The sequence below is a fragment of the Euphorbia lathyris genome, chromosome 10 (assembly GCF_963576675.1).
Source record: "Euphorbia lathyris chromosome 10, ddEupLath1.1, whole genome shotgun sequence".
In the NCBI taxonomy this organism is placed as follows: Eukaryota; Viridiplantae; Streptophyta; class Magnoliopsida; order Malpighiales; family Euphorbiaceae; genus Euphorbia; species Euphorbia lathyris.
In genome coordinates this window covers 31,963,999-31,985,809 of record NC_088919.1, presented here as the reverse complement: position 1 = coordinate 31,985,809, position 21,811 = coordinate 31,963,999, and the positions used below count along the sequence as shown (strand labels likewise).

The 21,811-nt window shown below is 31.1% G+C and overlaps 1 protein-coding gene and 1 non-coding gene across 2 annotated transcripts; both read left to right on the top strand.

Annotated features, from left to right (window-relative positions):
* The first annotated feature begins 943 nt into the window (after window positions 1-943).
* On the top strand, window positions 944-1,050 carry LOC136210164 (small nucleolar RNA R71). Its single transcript, XR_010677873.1, has one exon. It is a non-coding gene; the product is annotated as a small nucleolar RNA R71 (small nucleolar RNA).
* Window positions 1,051-11,308: 10,258 nt separating this feature from the next.
* Window positions 11,309-12,754, top strand: LOC136209374 (zinc finger protein 8). Its single transcript, XM_066000818.1, has one exon. It carries the CDS (start codon window positions 11,446-11,448, stop codon window positions 12,130-12,132), a length of 687 nt encoding a protein of 228 aa, XP_065856890.1. The 5' UTR covers window positions 11,309-11,445; the 3' UTR covers window positions 12,133-12,754.
* Window positions 12,755-21,811: the final 9,057 nt, after the last annotated feature.

Genomic DNA, 21,811 nt, shown 5'->3' with positions numbered 1-21,811 from the left:
GGACTTTTTGAGGAAAAGGAGGTTTTGGTTGAAATGCACTTGCATTTGCTTCCTTGGGTGAACTCTTTGAATTTTCATTCACTTCTTTGGACTTTGTCGTCAAATCTTTTTCCTGTAAAATGTTAGTAACATCTCCGGGAATTTCCAGACCTAAATAATGTTTTCCCGATCTAAGAGTTATAGCCTTAACTTGCTCTTTAGGATTTTCTTCTAGGAAGGCTACCCTCCTTGCGGGATGGAATTGACTTGGCAATTTGTCCAATTTATACTTCCAAATTATGGATGCTAGATGAGTGGTTTTTAAACAATTGATCAAACTTATTTTCAATACGTTTAAAATTTTCATCATGATTATTCATCTTACCACCAATAGCATCAATAAATTTATCAATTTTGGAAGAAAGTGTGCCAATAGAATCTCTTGATTGATTTTGATAATTATTAGTTCTATCTTGATTGGCATTAGTATTATTATTCTCTTTCCAATTAAAATTCGGATTATTTCTCCATCCTCGATTATAGGTGTTCGAATATGTGTTATTGATTCGATTCTCTCCTCAGACAAAATTTACTTGTTCAACCTCATCTGCACCACTATAATCAATTTCATTTTGGATGGGGTTTCCGTTAACATCACACGGTGTTACAAGCTTATCTATTATATGCGAAAGTGCAGAAAATTGTGCTTGTAGCATCGCTATAGGGTCAAGATTAATTATACCTTTAATAGATGACGAAGTTAAGGATGATGGTTTTGGAGTAACCAGTGTCTGTGCACGCTCCGTGGGCCACATACTATTGTTTATAGGCATTTCCTGTAAAAGTTTTTTTTGCTTCAGCAGATGTCTTCTTCATAAATAAACCTTCCGACATAGCATCTAGTGAACCCCTTGTGGTAGGATTAATACCATTGTAAAAGGTTTGCATTAAAAGTTCATCAGGTAAATTATGGTGTGGGAAAAAATGTTGAAGTTCTTTGAAGCGTTCCCATGCTTCATACAAGGTTTCATTTTCATTCTGTGTAAATGATGTAATTTCTTTAATGATCTTATAGTTGTTTTGGCTAGGGGAAAATATTTGGATAAAAATGCTTGGGCTAATTGGTTCTAAGTTTGGATTGTTCCGGTCGGCATAGAATTCAACCAAACCTTAGCCCTGTCCTTCAATGTGAAAGGCAAAAAGGCGAAGTTTAGCTGCCTCAATAGAAATGTCTGCTATCTTAAAGGTGTCACAAATTTTAAGGAAGTTAGTCAAATGGGTGTTGGGATTTTCGTTAGGTAATCCATAAAAAGTAACACTGTTTTGTAGCATATTCCAATAATGTTGGTTTTATCTCAAAGTGGTTTGCATTAATTTGGGGTCTGACTAGACTATTGGTAACTCCGTTAACTCCTGGTATAGCATAATCCATAAGTCTATGGCGTTCTCCAGCCATTTTTACTACTTGTGGCTCTTGATTTTGTATCTCTTTATTCTTTTTCATTTTAATTTTTTTCTTTTTCTTTAGCGTCTTCTCAATTTCAGGATCAAGTTGATTCCGGTTGAATGCCCGAACTTCTAGTTTTGCGCATGAACAGAAATTACACGCACGAACTGAAACTACCTTCAAAAAAATTAAAAAAATAAAATTTGTAAGTATAGATAATATATAATATAAGTATAAGTATCTATAAACCAAGATTCGGAATAAAATAAAAAAAAATTAAAATCAAATTGGCGTTCCCCGGCAACGGCACCAAAAACTTGTTGTGCGATTTCCACAAGTGCACGGTATCATTTGTAGTAATAAAAAGATATCGATCCCACAGAGAACGTTTTGATAATAAAAACTACAATTCTGATCAAATTCGTTTTCTCGAGGTTAATAGAAAAATCGTTAAATGGTTTAAAAGGTTTCTAATTTTAATTTTGGTTATAGTTAAGATTAAAAAATTTAGAAATTATATTTAGATTAAAGTTCATTTCAAGGTTTATACAACTAAGAGAAAACACAACTTATAACTTTGATTTGTTTAGAAAGATATAACAAATTATCGATTTACTCAATTAAAAGCATTGAACTGTAATCAATCTTTCCTCTCGGCCTTGATTGATTACCTTAATCAAATTCGGTGTTTATATCCGATTAATCGATCTCTCGTAATGACCAAATATAAATCCGAATTTGCTTAAGTGCCCAACAAGTTAGCATAAAAAACACCAAGATCTTTTTATAAATACTTTGCATGAAACACCCGTTAGAATTACTTAAAGAATATCGCTAGATCAAACTTAAAATGAAACAACAGTAAAGATGGAATTGAGTTAAAAGATATTCATTAGTTTGAGTTGAAACATCTCAAGCTAACAGAGAAAAAGAAGTTTGAATGGCATTTGACTAGGAAGAGTTCCGGGTTGTCAATCCTTTACTCAACTTCGTAGGTTTGTCAAACCATGGGTCGCCCCCAACACTGGTTCTTCTCGCTGAATCCTTGAAATAGCACCTCTCGGTGATCTACAGAGTATAAACTCGACTTGAGTAAACTGTAATGTAAATAATAAAATATGTATCTTGTATATATAACTATTTGTACTTTAGTCACAATTGATTAATTTGTGTAACTAAAAACAAGCAACATGTCTGAGTTTCTTCCTCTATTTATAATATTCCAAGAGGTATGCTGAAGAGACGTGTCCATTGGTGAAGGATTGCCTCTATCCGGAAAGATGCGTCGCTTGGAGAAATAAACATGTTAAATGTGCTAAATGCCTTCGCTGTCACTGTAGAGATTCAAGAATCTCGTACGTGATTTAGGGAATAGGAAGGAAGGAAGGAAGGCAGGCGTTTCAGGCCGCCCCTTAGCGCGTCGCGATCGAGATTTTGAGAATCTCGGTCGTGACAACAACTTTTTCTTTTCTTCCTTGGTTGTGCACTGAATTCTCTGACGTGATTTATGAGTCTCGTACGTGATATTCACAAAAGCTTGATTTCTCACTCATTTCTACTCCATTTTTGCTTCTATTTGGATTTTTTGAAATAATTAACACCTTGCACACATATATTTTTCATGAATAATTAACATATATTTTTCATGAATTTTAATTCATTTATGCATGCTAATTTAGGTATATTTTGGGCTTATCACAGATCTGTCTAAGATGACATTGATAACACCTTATGTGGCCGAATCCTTGTTGCGCTTGTCTTTTGTCTCTCATGTAGAGCCTTTCCCAATCTTTTGTAGGAATTGATCTACTTTTTCTTGGGTAGCCATTTTATTTAGCTCGATGATGAACTTTCTATAGTCTCCAGTGTTGTGTCCCTCACTTTAGTGGAATTGGTAGTATACGCCATTTGCTTTGTAAATGTGTTTTCTTCATCTTTGGTGGGTAGTTGATGTGTACCATGTTCTTCTCTACATAGTATATTACCTAATTTCTAGGAGCATTCAGTGAGATGGTTTCCCTCTCTGAGTACTGTCATGGTTTTCTTCGATCTCATACCCTATTCTTTTAGGGCTACTTGTGTAAGATGGTGGAGACAACTCGTTCCTTCAACATATGGTTCAATTTGTGGGCGTCCTATCTGAAAAAAAAAATCCCTTGCATTAATCAACAATTCTTTGAAGGTTCGAAGTTGATTGGTCGCCAATTCCCATGATAGCTCATTGTTTAGGAAGTTGGCTTCCATGATGCCTACCGTGCCTTCCACATTTAGCATCTTGACTTGAATTGTGACCTATTGAAGGTTCTCCACATAGTCTTTCAAGCTCGCATGTTCATGTTGGACGAGGTAGTTGAGATTTGTATACTATTGCTCAATGTAGTCCGTAAGGATGGATGTTACAAAATTGTCTGAGAACTGCCTTACCATCTAATAGCTTGTGATTGAGCCTATGCTAAGCTTCTCGTACCAACAGGCACCAACATCTTTTAATGTTGTAGTAAAGAGGTGACACATCACAACCCCTGTTGTTGTTGTAGTATCTATAGAGCGTCTAAAGTTCTTTACTTAGGTGGTGGGATCCCCCGTTCCATCGTATTCCTTCAACAACGGGTATTTGAACCCTCTTGGCATTAGTTCTATTATGATTCTCTTGCATAATAGTGTTGAAATTTGTGTTATATTAAGCTGCCTTGGATTGATGCTTGCTTCGGATATGGTTATCTTGAGCTCTATTAACTCTATTTGAATTGCTACGTATTGGGGTTTGAAGTCTATTGCTCTCTCTGAGGTGCCTCACTCTTTAGGTGTCCATCCGTACCGAGTTTTCAGTTTGATCACCTTTTTCTGATCTTTCTGGCTTATAGATCTAGATTCGATCGATCTGTGTTTGGGCCTTTTGTGATTTGCGTCTGGGTCATATTGTTTGTGGAGGATTGCTTTCCTCTCTCCTCTAGTTTGATCTTGGAGGGTATTGTTTATCGACATTCCTAATATATTGCATCAGTGGAGTTCTTGATCTATGACATCTTACGTGGGAACCCTATCTTCCTCTTAACTGACCACATGAACCTTTTAGGCATTGCACAAGCGATCCATCTCGGTACCGACAGCTTCGGACAGTGTGGTGTCTAGTAGAACAAGTTGTATTCTCATATTTGTTGATGTATCTTATGGTTTCCTCGGCTATCTCTAGTTTCTCTTTTACCTTTGGAATTTTGATAGTGTGTTCCTTCCGTATTTTAACAACCATTTGAACTGAACAGAGGTTTTCCGCTAGTTGCATAGAGATTTCACGCAATAGCCTCTGTTGTTATGGCTCTTAGCTTTCAACATTCTCATTTGTTTCCAGGGCTAAGTCGTTATTGACCTGTTGAAGTCGGCATGCTTCTTCTCCTACTATTTCTTGAACTTCAGATGCGAGATGTGTGCTGGAGGAAGGGAAATAAGTTGAACTATGCAAACAAGTCATGGTTGTGTTAGTTCACGCTAGTTATCAGAAATTGATGTGACTGAATCTTGTGAATCCTTTAGTAGACCTGTAATAAGGCAGAAAAAGGGTAAAATGAGGGATTGGAGTTCGGATAACCCGTTTCGATGCCTAAGTAAGCTTTTGGCTCGATATGAGGATGAGACCAACAATAAATATAAAGTTAGAAAGTATGAGCTTAATGGTTGAATCTTTACCTTTAAGGTTGTTTTACTCTATTTATAATGTGATTTAATTAAATTGAGGTGGTTACAAACCTTGGAGCCTTGAGGGACACATGTCACCTATTGATAGGCGAACTTGTATCCACTAAGCAGAAGTTTGTTTTCCTCTAACCCACTAGGTTCATGATTGAGAGGATTTAGGGTGATTAGGCTACAATGGGCTGATCATGATTGAACTGGTATTGATTCCCCGGATAACTGAGTCTTTGCGGGTAACTGATCTTTTATGATGGTGCCACATGGAGCTCCCGATTGATAATTTGGACTTCCCTAATGACACCTCGTGGATTAATTTATACTAGCCCGATACTCAGCACAATAGATTATTTGATGTAGAAATTAAAAGTAAAAAGGTTAAAGTGATTGGTAATATTTAAAAAATAGTTATATTATTTATTTGTAAGAAAAAGTTGAGCAAGTTTCCGGTAGTGATTAATTGGTAATAACCCAAAAGAAGGAAGTTAAGAAACGTAGGCTTATGTTTATTATATGGTACATACAAACTATGATTGCTCAACTAGAAAAATAATTAATCCTTTCATTATCTTTCGTAAATGCTCAATCATAACTTGAATTAGATTATGATGGTCCCCTATGCTTCTATATTTAGTTTTCTTAAGTATCAACTCATCTTTGATCATTTCTTAATTAATTTCATTCACTTTTCTCCGGTAACTTTAATTTTACTAGGAAAAACCTTGATGATAGTACATATGCTGTTTCCGAGAATTAAACAAGTCCTTGTCAAACTATTAACATTAAAATATAATTAAAAATCTGTTCCAATAAAAATATATAGATATTCTATTTAAGGAAAAATAAGACAAGGAAAAATTGCCATCTAATTCCAGGAGATAGAAAACAACAAAATCCATAAGTGAAATAAAAGACATCCACAAAATAAATAAATCAATTACAAATTGAATAATTTCACTATCATACATAAAATTACTAGTTAGAATAACCATTGCAATACGATCTGCATTATACAACCCTTTCTAATAACAACAAAATATCTAATTTAACTATAATCAAATTTCATTATACTAGAAAAATTAAATAATATTTTGTTTTATAATTTCTTTTCATTCTCTTTTAGTTATCATTTATTTTAATTTTTTAGGTGAATTATAGTCATGGTCCCTCATTTTTATCTTTACTATCTTTATGTCCTCTCAACCTCAAAACTATATATAAAACACCCTCAATTTTCTAATTTATTACATCAAGTCATTTATGAAAGTAAACAATCAAAATGATCAATGACTATTTCAAAATGGAAAAATTTAAGTATTATAGTTCTTTAAAATATATTTTTCATGAAACCACTTTTTTTAAATGACTATTTTTAGAACATTAAATGACTTTTATGTTAGTAAAATTTAGTTTTCAAGTTTAGAAACCATAAGAAAGTAGTATCAATGTTGAGACATAGAGTGTAGTTAGGATAAAGTTACTTGTAGCTTAAAAAAACTAATGATAAATATTAATTATTGTCTAAATACAATTTCTTGTCATTACATTATTTATATACATAGTCGTACATAGTTATCTTTGTCAAACTCTTCGTGTGAATGCCCCCTAAACTTGAAGCATATATAATACAAGTTCAACCTACCATGTATTAAAATTTAATCAATAAATGAGATTGTGATCATGTCAATGAACAAATTGAATTTAGAGTTTAATAGCTAGGTTCCAGTCTCCTTTTTGTATGTTTCTTTCTTTTCTTCCTCTTATATTCTTTTCATTCTTTTATTTATTTCTTCTCCCTGATGGTTCTATTTCAGCTCAGACATGTCAAAATTGATTAGCGACTAACAATGGTGAAAGCTGGAAGCTACGGACAAAGTCTGTATCCTTCATGGTGTTGCTCATAGATTATATATGTTTTAATGTCATGCATAAAACTTTGTAGAGCATATGTAACATTATTAAAACATTCTACTTAACTTTTCATAACACATGCTATAAAATATAAAACATATACTTTCATCATAGTTCCATTACATATGTTCTAAAACGAATGTCTTATGTTCTACAACTAATGTCCTATGTTCTAAAACTAATGTCGCATGTTCTAAAATTAATGTCTTGGGTTCTTAAAGCATATTTCTAAAACTCATTAGAGTAAACTTTGCAGAATACATACTATAAAATTTAGAACATATGTAACATTATTTAGAACAATGTACTTAACTTTTTAGAACATATACTCCAATATATGTTCTAAAACTAATGTCTTAGAACACATACTATAAAATATAGAATATATACTCCAACATATGTTCTAAAACTAATCTTTTATGTTTTAAAATTAATCTCTTATATTCTAAAACTAATCTCTTATGTTCTATAATAATTCCATCAATGAGTGTTCTCACATAAGCAAAGTATAACCTGAGCTCTCCCCTATACATATATAATCACATAGATCTCACTCATTGTTGTACAGTAGTCCTCACGTGGATCTTGAATTACCAAATGAATTTGATCATTCATTGTTAGATCTAAGTTTATTAGAATTTTAAAGTGGAAATTTAAATCATCCTAAGACTTAAATTTGTTAAGCCTAATATAATGATTTGGTCATTCATAGTCTAGATAAGTATAAGCTTGTCAATGGGGCGTGATGGGGATGGGACGAGCAATTCCATCCCCATCCCCATTCGTAATGGGGATTCTCCATCTCCGCCCCGTTGGCGATAAATTTGTCCCTCTTCCCGTACCAATAGGTAATTGGGATCTACATGGATATACCCGTCCCATTTTATAATTTTTTTTTTCTAAATTAATACATAAAATATAATTTATTAAAAAAATATATAAAATTGTGTAACCTCTACTTATTATTAAACACAAACATCAAATAAAAATATAGATAAAGAAAATTAAATCAACTTGCCTTATTAAACGAAAAATAAAATGAGGAGACCAATCTAATGAATCGAGTGAAAATTGTGAAATATAACTTTCCAATTTATAAGTTTGAATTAAATAAGAAATTAGAATTTTCATAATCCTAATCGAAATTGAAATATATTGTAATAGAAGATTAGAAATTAGCAAGTTTTATTTGTTTAGAATGTAATTGATCTACAAGAAAGTTGTAATTCTATTTAAATGGTTCTGTAGACTATAGGATATAATTGCATTTAAGGATTTGTAGACTATAGGATATAATTGCATTTAAGGATCAATTTTTTTACAAATTATATTAGTATGTAATATATATATATATATATATATATAGGAGAGGGCTCTTGTGAGAACCCTTTCCTAGGTGAGAACTCACCTTAGGTGAGAACCACCCACACTTTTTTAGGTGAGAACTCACCTTAGGTGAGAACCACCCAAAACCACGTAGTTTTGGGTAAAAAAATTTAAAAAAATGCTGCTACGTAGGGGGGATTCGAACCTGGCACTCCTCAACTACACTTCACACTGCTTACCACTGACCCAATTACCTTCCTTGTATATATTGTCACGCGCTGTTTAATATACCAGCTCCTTTTAGCTTCTATTGTTTAATATTTGATGCATGCACTTATTAATATCGATTAAATATGCATAATAATAAATTATTAATAGAGAAAAAAAGAAATGTGCATAATAATGAATTATTAATAGAAAACAAATCCAAGAACATACTCTAATTTCTTATTTATTTAATTCCTCTATATTTTTGTAATTTATATTTTAAAATGTTAAGGACGATGTTCTAAATATTGTTACATATGTTTTAAACTTTATAATTTGTGTTCTAAAAATTAAATATAGTGTTTTAAAAAAATAATAAATATATGTACCATTTTTGCATTTGTTCTATAATATAATTTATAACACGTATTCTAAATAACATACCGTATGTTCTAAAAAACATAACGTATGTTCTAAAGTTTATATTTTGTGTTCCAAAAATTAAGTATAATGTTCCAAAAAATTAGTAGATATCTCGATCGTTTTTTCTTTGTTCTATAATATAATTTATAACTCATGTTTGAAAAAACATAACACATGTTCTAAAAAACATAACACGTGTTCTAAAAAACATAACGTATGTTCTAAAAAATATGTCGTACGTTCTAAACTTCATAGTTCGTGTTTTAAAAGTTAACATATATGTTCTAAAGTTTGTTTTAAAAAAATATATAGTTTCTGTTCCAAAAATTAAGTATAATGTTCTAAAAAAAATTGGTAAATATCTGAATCATTTTTTTATTTATTCTATAATATAATTTATAACTCATGTTCGAAAAAACATAACGCATGTTCTAAAAAAACATAACATATGTTCTAAAAAATATGTCGTACGTTCTAAACTTCATAGTTCGTGTTTTAAAAGTTAAAATATATGCTCTAACGTTTGTTTTAAAAAATATATAGTTTGTGTTCCAAAAATTAAGTATAATGTTCTAAAAAAATCAGTAGATATCTGGATCGTTTTTTCATTTGTTCTATAATATAATTTATAACTCATGTTCGAAAAAACATAACGCATGTTCTAAAAAAACATAACGTATGTTCTAAAAAATATAATGTACGTTCTAAACTTCATAGTTCGTGTTTTAAAAGTTAAAATATATGTTCTAACGTATGTTTTAAAAAATATATTTTCTTATATAACATAAATTACAAAAATATAAATGAATAAAATAAATAAGAAATTAGAGCATATTCTTGGATTTTTTTCTATTAGTAATTCATTATTATATGCATTTTTTTTCTATTAATAATTCATATTATGTAAATTTATTTTTTTTCTATTAATAATTTATTATTTTGCATATTTAATCGATATTAATAGTGCATGCGTCAAATATTAAACAATAGAAGCTAAAAGGCACTGGTATATTAAACAGCGCGTGACAATATACACAAGAAAAGCAAATGGTTTAGTGGTAAGCAATGTGAAGTGCAATTAAGGGGTGCCAAGTTTGAATCCCTTATGCAGCAGCATTTTTTTAAAATTCTCTACTCAAAACTACGTAGTTTTGGGTGGTTCTCACCTAAGGTGAGTTCTCACCTAGGGGAGAGTTCTCACTTGATCCCTCCCCTATATATATATATATATATATATAATACATTAAAACCTCTATATAGGAATACTCTATATAGGAATAACCTCTATTTTGTTATAAAATAACTCGGTCCCAACTTGGGCCCGGTTATAAATAGGAATAACCTCCCAAATGTTATTTGTTATACACTTTTCAAGTCCCACCTTTAGAAACTATACCTCTATATAGTAATATATATTAAGAATTCAAACTAAACTATAAAATATTAAAAAAAAAACTATTGAAATTATCTATGAGTGGGAAACACCCTATTATTATTTAGGAAATATATTATTGATTGATTTGTATTAGGCATAATTATAGGGCTTGATTATAGGCATAATTATAAGGCTTGATTTTGTAAACTTAGGCATAATTATAAGGCTTGATTTTGTAAACTTTTGGGTATTGATTATAGACATAATTATAGGCATAATTATACCAACCTCTATTTAGTAATAACCTCCCAATTGTTATATAAATAGTCCGATCCCAAGTGTATTCCTATATAGAGGTTTGACTGTATCAATGTTTTTATATCAATATTAGAGTTTAATGGATATATTTATGAGTATCCCATTGATAACCCTAACGGTAATGAGTTGGGGATTCCCATATAGGACGACGATAGCGATTATCATCCCAATCCATTCTCGAAAATGGAGATAATTTTCCTTTTGAAATCTAATCCTATAAAATTGATACTGGAGATTCACCAACCTTAATAAAACGGAACATATGGATATGAGTATTAACCACATCATTGATAGGCCTACATAAATACTCTTATTGTCTACTATATATTATGTATCTAAGGGCAAATTATTAGAAGGATCCGGTTCTCGTATTAAATGAATGACATCTCATACATATTTTGACACGTGTAATACATACTCACATATATTATAAGAGACCCTACTATTTTAATTATTATATAGAATTTTACTATATATGTCTAAATATGAATTTAAGGTCTTTCGAATCACATGGAAGACCGAATGTTGAAGGTAAGAACTCGTTTTTTGAGTTGTAAAGGGAAGACTATCCTCTCTCTCTCATTTCATAATCTTTTGATAATTAGTGGGCTTTCCAAACCTCTCTAATTCTCCATTCATCACTAGTGTACCCCACCTTTCCCTTTCAAGGCCCCACCTTTCTTCTCCCATACAAACCCTTGTTCCTCCTCTCATCTCTTCACTTTTCCCTCTTCCTCCTCCTCCTCCGACGAAGATTCAAAGCAAAATTATCATGGACAAAACCGAAAAAGAGACTCACGATTTCATGAACGTCGAATCCTTCTCTCAGCTCCCCTTCATTCGCCCTGCCCCGGCCGTCAAAGACAAAGGCATTCGTCTTTTCGGCATTCAATTCGGAGGAAACGACATCGCACCACCACCACCCTCCTCCGATGAGTCTGCATCTGAAGATAATACCACTCCGAAAGAAACCGAGAGTTCCGAGAACAACAATAGAAGATTCGAGTGTCATTATTGTTGTAGAAACTTCCCTACTTCTCAAGCTTTAGGCGGCCATCAAAACGCACATAAAAGAGAACGTCAACACGCTAAACGCGCACATCTTCAGTCGGCGATGGTGCATAATAGCCTCTCGGATGCTGCTCATATCTATGGCCTCGTGAATTACAGGAATCCTCCTTCTTCTTTGACCTCTTATCCTTCGTGGAATATTAGCAATCCTCATAATTCTAGGTTTTACGGCGGCGGCCATGGATCTTTATCTCATCCTCAGCAGCCTATCAACGGAAGTCCGTTAGGTTTGTGGCGAATTCCTCCGTCTAACCGTTCTCTGCATCCGTCACCGTTATTTGCAGGAGACGCGGGTGGTGGTGGTGGTTCTAGTACACAAGGAAGGTATGGATCATATGAGTCTAAGGCAAGTGTTCAAGGCCATCTCAGTTTAGATCTTCATCTGTAATTTCATATAATTTTCAACATTTAAAAAGAGAAACTGAGATTTTCTTTTCAGCTTTTAATTAATTTTTCTTCTTCCTTATGGAGCAATTTTAACAAAAATCTGTCATTACTACATCGGACTTGGGCCTTTTATACTAAATTAAATAATTATTTTAATTTGATACTAAAATACAAAAATCATGCCTAGTTTTCTTTTTTGAGCTGATCAGAAGAGAAATTGTACTATACACAAGTTTCAATTACGTACAATTAAATATCATGAAATCACATGCATTTCACTTTAATTGACTCTTGATGTATATAGTAGAAAGTCTCCTGTTTAATCAGAATCATTTGAACTTTGTAATTGTATATTAATCACAACTAAAAACAAAAGCAACTCATTAGTACAGTAATTAATTAATTATGAATTACAGTAATTAATTTTTTTTTGGTAAGAAATTACAGTAATTAATTAATTATGAATTATAGTATTTTTTGGTTTTTATTTTAAGAGAACGAGTTTGAATCCCGAATTATCAGATTTGAAAACGCGTGATGTAAACACACCTTATTGATATAATCTAACGGTTTGTTTTGGGAAATGGTGATGGTTTAAGAGGTTGAACTGTACCCCGGAGCCGACAGCAGGCGAGTACTTGCATATTAGGTTGAAAAAAAGTTGATTAAATGTAATGGAATGATATGAATAAAGGTGATGATGTTCAGTTGAGGTGAGTTGAGTTCAGTTGTGTTGTGTCACACGTGTGAGGAATATAAATTGAAAAAAAAACTGGGTATTATTAGTTGCATGAAGAAGTGTAGATAAGTACACGTGTATATTTGGAGTGATGACAAAGGTAGGTTTTTGAAGTAGATGACAGTAACTAGGTTAATTTATCTGTCTCTTTGTTTAAAATCCAGATAAAAAAGAAAGTGATTTATGCATGCCACCTTCACATCTCTTTCTCTTTCTTTTTCTTCATTCTCCCCTTAATCTTATTATTTCAACATAATTGTTTATCTTTTTAGTTCAAAGTTCCATCCTTGCCTCAAACTACTATTTTGTTTTCTTTTGTTTTTATAGCTTATAATCATATATGTCAAAATTTACTCTCGAATTGTTAAAACTAACAATTTCAAATGCAAATAAAATAAAAAATTATGATCAGAGTTACATTCACATGACCTTAATATGAAAAAAAAAAATATATATCCACCAAATTACAGCATCCATAAGCTTTTTATCATATTTAAACTTAGACATTAATAATATTAAGAGTAGACATATAGATTTGATTAAAAAAAAAAAAGTAGACATATAGTTAAACGTACACAACATAAATTCATCATGTTTTCATTAAGGCTTAATACACTACCAGGTTCCTAAACTTGTTCATAATAGTAGACTGACTCCCTGAACTTTGTAAGTGTCTCATCAACTCCCTAAACTTATTTATTTCGTATCACCAGATCCTTAAATTTGTCCATAAAAATTGATTAGCTCCTTGAACTTTACAAGTGTCTCACCAGTTCCTTAAACTTGTTTATTCTGTAACAACTAAATAAAAAAATTATAATACTAACTCGGATTAAGGTGCAAAAATACCCCTAACATTTTGGGTCAGGAGTAATTTTACCTATATCGTCTAAAATAGTGCAATTTTACCCATAAGGTTGGAAGCGAAAAGCAATTTTACCTCTAACATTGATAAATTGGGTTAGTTTGAGAAATAATTTATCAAACTGTATTCGCAGTCATGAATCTTGTCATTTATCAGTAACAAATCACAAACATATGTTGGGATTTGAAAAAAAAAATATACTGATTTTTGTGCCAATTGGACAAAAAAAAAATTCAAAAAATTCACCAAATTTATAAATTTGCTCTTGGCTACTAATGTTAGGTGTAAAATGGCATCATTTTAGACATTAGGGGTATTTTTGCACCTTAATCCGAGTTAGTATTATGATTTTTGTATTTAGTTGTTACGGAATAAGCAAGTTTATGTAGCTGGTGAGACGCTTGCAAAGTTCATGAAGCTAATCAATTTTTTTGGACAACTTTAGGGAGTTTGTGATACGAAATAAGCAAGTTTAGGGAGCTGGTGAGACACTTGCAAAGTTCAAGGAGCCAATCTACTATTATTGACAATATTAGGGAGCTGGTGATGTATTAGACCTTTCATTAATAAATTGGGTTGTCAGGATTCAGACTTTCATTTCGTTTAAGAAACTCCGATACCATATTAAATTATCAATTGAACTAAAAGTTTAAAATGATATTAAGTCTCAACATCGACAGAAATGTTTTTTATTTATTTTATTTTTTTTATGAAAATACTTATAACTTCATTAGATCAAAACACAAGAAATACAACAAGAAAATAACGGTAAGAAATCAAACCTTACAAGATCTATAAAGAGACTAAAACGATTACATAGAGCAAAAAATGTCATAAAGACATAAAAAAAACACAAAAGAACAATGAAACATATATTTCTCGTAAATCGAAATCTCCATAAAAGTAGATGTCATCCAAATTTTACAATTTAGGTCATTCTGAACATTTGGATTTGAGTCATTTCTTTTATTGCAACTACGTAAATTTATTGATCTACGGATAATATAAACCGTTTCTGCTCTTGCTAAATCAGAAAAAATATAAAGGACGAAATAGTGGAAAGCAGATACAATTCAGACCGATAAAAATATCCGATAAAATATATGAACAAGACTAAAAAGAAAAAAATAATAATGAAAAATATAAAAACCTAATCCGTTAGAAGGAGAAAGAATAGAAACAGACTTTTTTAATTTTCAATAAAGTAGATTAACAAAATAAAAACTTTCGGCAGAAAGGAAGAAGAACATAATGATTAAAATAACATTGACATATTTTAATTATAGTATTATTAAATCTTGTGTAATATTTCTATATTTTTTTTTTGACGAGGTTCTATAAATATTTTTAAAAAAAAACTATCTATTTTGTTGATATTACTATAATTAACTAGTTTTTGGCCCGTGCGATGCACGGATTCATCTTAATATATAAATCTATATAATATAAAACAGTAACGATGGAACTGAGGTGTCACTTCCTCCTTTTTTACTGATAAAAAATATAATATAATATATAATATATTAGTTTTTATTTTATTATTATATTTATCTATAAAAATATTATTTAAAGTAAATGTGAAAATCAAATAATAATATTTAATTTATATAACACATTTATGTCATTAATTGTAATTATTAGATTGTATTTTTATTAATATTTATATATTTATATATAATAAAATTAAAATTAACATATTAAATTTTTTATCACTAAAAAAGGAGGAAGTGACACCTCAGTTCCATCGTTACTGTTTTATATTATATATAGATAGATGTGTAGAGAATTAGAGAGATTTTAGGGATTAATTTAAATTCTGTAGAACTCTTAGATATAGTATGGATAAAATAATCTTTTTTATAGATAAATATAATAATAGAATTAAAATTAATATATTATATATTATATTATATTTTTTATCAGTAAAAAAGGAGGAAGTGACACCTCAGTTCCATCATTACTGTTTTATATTATATATAGATATATAGATGTGTAGAGAATTAGAGAGATTTTAGGGATTAATTTAAATTCTGTAGAACTCTTAGATATAGTACGGATAAAATAATCTTTTTATAGATAAATATATATAATAAAATTAAAATTAATATATTAAATTTTTTATCACTAAAAAAGGAGGAAGTGACACCTCAGTTCCATCGTTACTGTTTTATATTATATATAGATAGATGTGTAGAGAATTAGAGAGATTTTAGGGATTAATTTAAATTCTGTAGAACTCTTAAATATAGTATGGATAAAATAATCTTTTTGATAGATAAATATATATAATAAAATTAAAATTAATATATTAAATTTTTTATCACTAAAAAAGGAGGAAGTGACACCTCAGTTCCATCGTTACTGTTTTATATTATATATAGATATAGATGTGTAGAGAATTAGAGAGATTTTAGGGATTAATTTAAATTCTGTAGAACTCTTAGATATAGTACGGATACAATAATATTTTTATAGATAAATATATATAATAAAATTAAAATTAATATATTAAATTTTTTATCACTAAAAAAGGAGGAAGTGACACCTCAGTTCCATCGTTACTGTTTTATATTATATATAGATGTGTAGAGAATTAGAGAGATTTTAGGGATTAATTTATATTCTGTAGAACTCTTAGATATAATACGGATAAAATAATCTTTTTATAGATAAATATATATAATAAAATTAAAATTAATATATTAAATTTTTTATTATTAAAAAATGAGAAAGTGACACCTCAGTTCCATCGTTACTGTTTTATATTATATATAGATATTAGATCAAAGAATAAATTGAAGTAAATGTTATATATGTTGGAATAAATCTATAAATGAAGAATTGAGGTGGCAACTTTAACACCACATAAACAAATCCAAATAATAAACATATGTTTAGAACAAACAATGACTGAATTTTCAAAATCTGCAGCTAATATTATAAAGTGGGACCTCCAAGCATAAACAACATATATACATCGATGTTAAATATATTATATGATATCGACATATCAATAACATCAATCAGAGGTAGAAATTAATAACAATAACATAAATTAATGGATACACCTTACAACAGTACTTATACACAGTTTTAGAGGCACTAGGCCTCATTTTTATAGAATTTAATTAAACTTTTCCTATATCAACAATAACTAAATAAAAATTAAACATTTCAGAAAATTTTAGAGAATAAAACAGTTTTTTTTTTCGGAATATATAATAAAACAGTTACTTAGGGTAAAATGTAAAAAAAAAAAAAAACCACATTGTGTGAAAGTCATGTGATTTTTGTAGTTTATAAACTCTGCCACAAATTGTTATCGTGGTTTTTTTAGTTTGTGTGATTCCTCAGTTCGAGTCCCGTCAGATATCTTTTAGGTGGATTCTCTCCAAATTAAAGCTTTGGGCGTACGCTATGGTTCAAACTCGAGATCTAACTTAAGCGACTCGAGACCCTTAACCACTTAAGCAACCTTAATTGGTAATCGTTATCGTGGTTACTTACTCCAAAAATGAGTGATTTAGAGAAATTAAAAAGTTTGATTTTGTAAATACCTCGTATACAAGGTGTGGCTTTGCAAATTAACTAAACCACAAAAAAAAAAAAATTGATCGAAAAATGTTGAAATAATAAACTTATAATTAATAGTCTTTAATTTGGTTTAGTGTATTATCCAAGAGTCATTTCTGTATCTGTATTTATAGATAGTTAATGTTATTTACTAAGAGTCATGTCTGTAATCTATAAATAGCTATCAATATAAGTAGTAAGGCAAGAGAATTTTCTTCCAGCAATTATACTCTTCCTCTGTACCTTTGAAAGTTTATTTATTTGATGCAACAAATTGGTATCAGAGCCAAACAAAAATTCTCCTGAAAATTGAAAATCATCGTGAAAAGAGAAATCACCATTGTTTCGTGGGAGACCAAGTCGCAGATTTGGAAAGCTATGTGCTTATCCATCAATGACATCAAAGAACAAGTTGATTCTTTGACACCTTTGAAGGGATCGGGAGGCTGTTGGAGAAGGATTTGGGATTGGAGAAATATGCTTTGGATGCACAAAAGAAATTTGTCATGCAATGTCTAGTGGAATCCTTAGAAAATGATGATGATGAGAATTCTGAGGATTTAGGAGAAATTAAGGTACAAGAAAATATATCAGATGATGAGGAGAAATCAGAAGGTTCTCCTCTGATGGGCTTTTTGCCAGAAACAGATCCAGTCAGTAAGAAGAAAGAAGTTCCAAGTAAGAGCAGCATTACTAAGGCCGTGTTGAAGAGAACTTCTTATATTAAAACCAATTGTGAGGAAGTTGCAGTAAGTGGAGCGGGCCTTGAACTATTTGGAGAAAGCAGACCCGAAACTGAGATTTTTAAGTTAAAACGGGGTTGTTGAAATTTAGTGATTTCGGACCCTAATTTCATTGGATTCGGCCCATTGAATCAAACCCATAGGTCTACAGACCTATGGTGGACGTGTTTTTTAGCCATCCGAGGTCGTTTAGGGCCCCAAATCGGCCTTTTTGTGTTTTAGCGCACTTTTCTTATTTTGTTGTTTTCCTTTTCCTTTTAGGTTTCGGATTAGGTTTTTATTTTGTCAGCCTATATAAAGGCTCGACCCCCACCTTATGTAAGGCAGTTATTGGTTAATAAAATTTCAGAGTTTATTCTCTTTCTTCCAATTTTCGTTAGTCGTGCGTGATTCAACGATAGTTGACGGTTTTAAGCTTTGTTCGTGCGCGAGCATTCGTTTAGAACGAAAGTCTGTTTATTCCGCTGCATCAGTTCAGTCTTTATCGAATTTTAGAGGAAGATATTGGACTTGATAAATTTGCACTTGATCCATACAAGAAATATATAGGCAATCTGTTAGATGAGATATTTTTATGGGTTAATGAGAATTCAGAGTCTTCAGACAGAGAGATTGATGAGGACGACGAAGATAAAGATGAAGTAAAACCAAAGAATAAAATTGGTGAAAAGCAAAAGGTGCAAAATTTTGAAGTATCCAAAAAGAGGAAGGTGATTGAATATGAAGTCAAAGCATCAAGGGAGAAGCAAAGCAAGCATGTGGAAGAAGAAGAAAAGGACAACAGAAGTGCAGAAGGCATTGAAAAAGCCTCTGATAAAATCAAGTAAGTGTCGGAGAACAAACATGAGGCTAAGCTAATCAAGGAACTTAATGAGATATTTTCCAAAGAAGGATTGCCATCAAACACATCTGAAAAAGAAATCATGGAAGTTAAAAAGAGAAAGGAAAGAGTGAAAGAAGTCGAGGGAATTGACATGAGTAGTATTGTGTCAAGTTCATGTAAAATGTGCACTACGAGTTATGTGCTTCATCCAAAATACAAAACACCAGTTGACAATCATAATAGTGATGCTGATGGTACCGACAAGGATGATGAGGAAGACGACGATGATAACGAGGAAGAAGAAAATGATGAAGATAATAATTGCTATGATGGAGGCTAGACTGAAGAAGTCAATAACGATGAAGTTCGAAGATTTCAACAATTAAGAGATTCTGTGTAGCTAAGGGATAAATTTTTTTATAAGTTTAAGCTGTAGTTATAGAGAGTTAATGTTGTTTACTAAGAGTCATGTCTGTAATCTATAAATAGCTATCAATACAAGTAGTAAGGCAAGAGAAATTTCTTCCAGCAATTATACTTTTCCTCTGTACCTTTGAAAGTTTATTTATTTGATCCAACAAAAAAATTATCTCCAAAATTATTTAATTGCAAACTACACAAATCATAGACTATTGTTTTCAAAATTTTAAACTGCGGAACGGTATTTTCAAATAGGGCAAACCATAATTTTTTTTTATACTTTATCCCTATTGTTAAGACTTAAAGTGAAAAATTGTGAAATAAATTTTGATGCTTCCTATTATGTCGATTTTGAATTTTATTTTAGCATGTTATATTCTAATTTTCTATGTACTTTTCTATATACGATAATTTTGTAAATTGTATTTGAGGACTCATAGGAGACCCTCAAATATTATCACAGTTCGTCATTCGAGAAAAAGACATTAAAAAAAAAGATTGAACATATAATCTGCTTAACTTTAGTCTACTCCCTCAAGTGTATAAAGTCTCCTTTTTTTTTTCTCTTCATCCACACATTTAGGAATACAAACAATATTTTTCATTTTTCACTTCTACTCGTGAATTTTGTCAATTCTCTTTCTTATCGGCCTCGGTCAATCATTGTGATTCAACTATGAAACAGAAAGATAAAAAAGACTTATTCAAATTTTTTAGCTTACCCTCTTTTCCCAAATGCAGATTTCTAGTTCATTATAATGTAAGACCAACTTTGAATGGATCCCCAAGTCCTCCTTTAACATGTCATCATTACGAATAGTAGATAGAGTTTGCTATAGAAAGGGCAACGAGTTTCCCCACGCCTCTTTTTTATTCAGGGCAAGCGAAACTTAAAACAAATGAGAGGTAGTTAACCAACTTTAAGAGAAGATTATCCGTATAAAGTCTCCTTTTTCGATTCAACCCAATCCACGAGTACTGGTGGAAGAAATGGACCAACTCTAATGTCCCCATGAGTCAACCCGAAAAGAACAAAGAAGGATTCTTCATAAGACATTGATTATATAGAATTTTCAATCAAGGTCGAGTTATTGAATTCTCTCGCATGGAGTAAAACTTTCCTTTTCCCTTCTCTTGAGCATTTGACCAAGCTCTCTAATTAAAGAATTGGGTGGAAGAGTTTACTTAATATATATATATATATATATATATATATATATATATATATATATATATAAAAGGAGAGGCTTTTCAAGAAAAAATTCTATGGTGAATTGGGTATGGTAGAATAAATGTATTATTAGGTTCCGTTTGTTTTTCAAAAATATTATACAAAAAAATATTTTCCTGATGTTTCGGTATTTGTTTGCTTTGGAAAATAAGTCAGAAGGAAAATATTTAACAAGTCAACTGAAAAATATGCGAAGCAATTGGGAAAATATTTTACTCTTTTGAAAAGAGTAAAATATTGGCTCAATATGAGTGTTTATTACCATTTAAAAAAATATATATTTCACTTAATAAATTTATGCTCAATAAATTTAATTTGTATTCATTAAAATATTTGTGGAATTAAATGAATGTGCACATTAAATATGTTTAGTGAAAGATAATGAATATTGTCTTTTGAAAATATTTTTAAACAAATATAAAAATAATTAAATATTTGCACATAAAATATAAAGAAAATAATTGAAAGAGTAAAATCACTTTCTCTTGCGGGTCGTCTTACTTTGATTCAGTCAGTGCACTGTGCAGCGCCCAATCATATTATACAAGCTTGTCGTCTTCCTGAACCAGTTCTCAACGGTTTAGATAAAATCAATCGACGCTTCTTGTGAGGGGACTCGGTGGAGGGAAGAAAAATTCATCTTGTTCTTTGGAAGGAGGTTTGCCAACCTAAAGGTATGGGTGGCCTTGGGATTAGACAAGCTAGGGATAATAACAAAGTGTTATTAATGAAACTCCTTTGGAGGATGTGGCAATCTCCGTCTGCTCTGTGGGTTCGGCTCCTGTGCGGAAAATATAGGAATGATAGGATTTTTACGGGGCAAAAAGAAAAAGTCCAGGTCTGTTCCTTTTTATGGAAAGGGGTTAATGCAGTTTTTTTTTCTGAATTTTGTACTGGTATTGGTTGGTCGGTTGGCAATGGTAGATCGATTAGTTTTTGGAATGATGCCTGGCTTGGGAAGCGGCCTTTATTAGAGATTTTTACTTTTCCTCCGCCTCCTGATGTTCAAAATTGGAGAATTACGGATGTTGTGACTGAGGAGGAAGAGTGGGATTGGTCTAATTTTGATCGGTTTTTCAGTCTCGAAACGCTCCTGAAAATCCGGGGAGTTAAAGTTAGTAGTATGGAGGAAGATGGCGATACTCGCTATTGGTCATTTACTAATAATGGTGCTTATTCTTGTAAATCTGCTTTTGATGCCTTTAATCACAATTTGGATGTTCCTCCTTCAAACCTTTGGAAAGGTATTTGGTCCTTGAAGGTTCCTTATCGTATTAGGAGTTTTC

Excerpts from the sequence above, each read along its gene's own strand:
- LOC136209374 (XM_066000818.1), top strand. The coding sequence starts at position 11,446 with ATGGACAAAACCGAAAAAGAGACTCACGATTTCATGAACGTCGAATCC.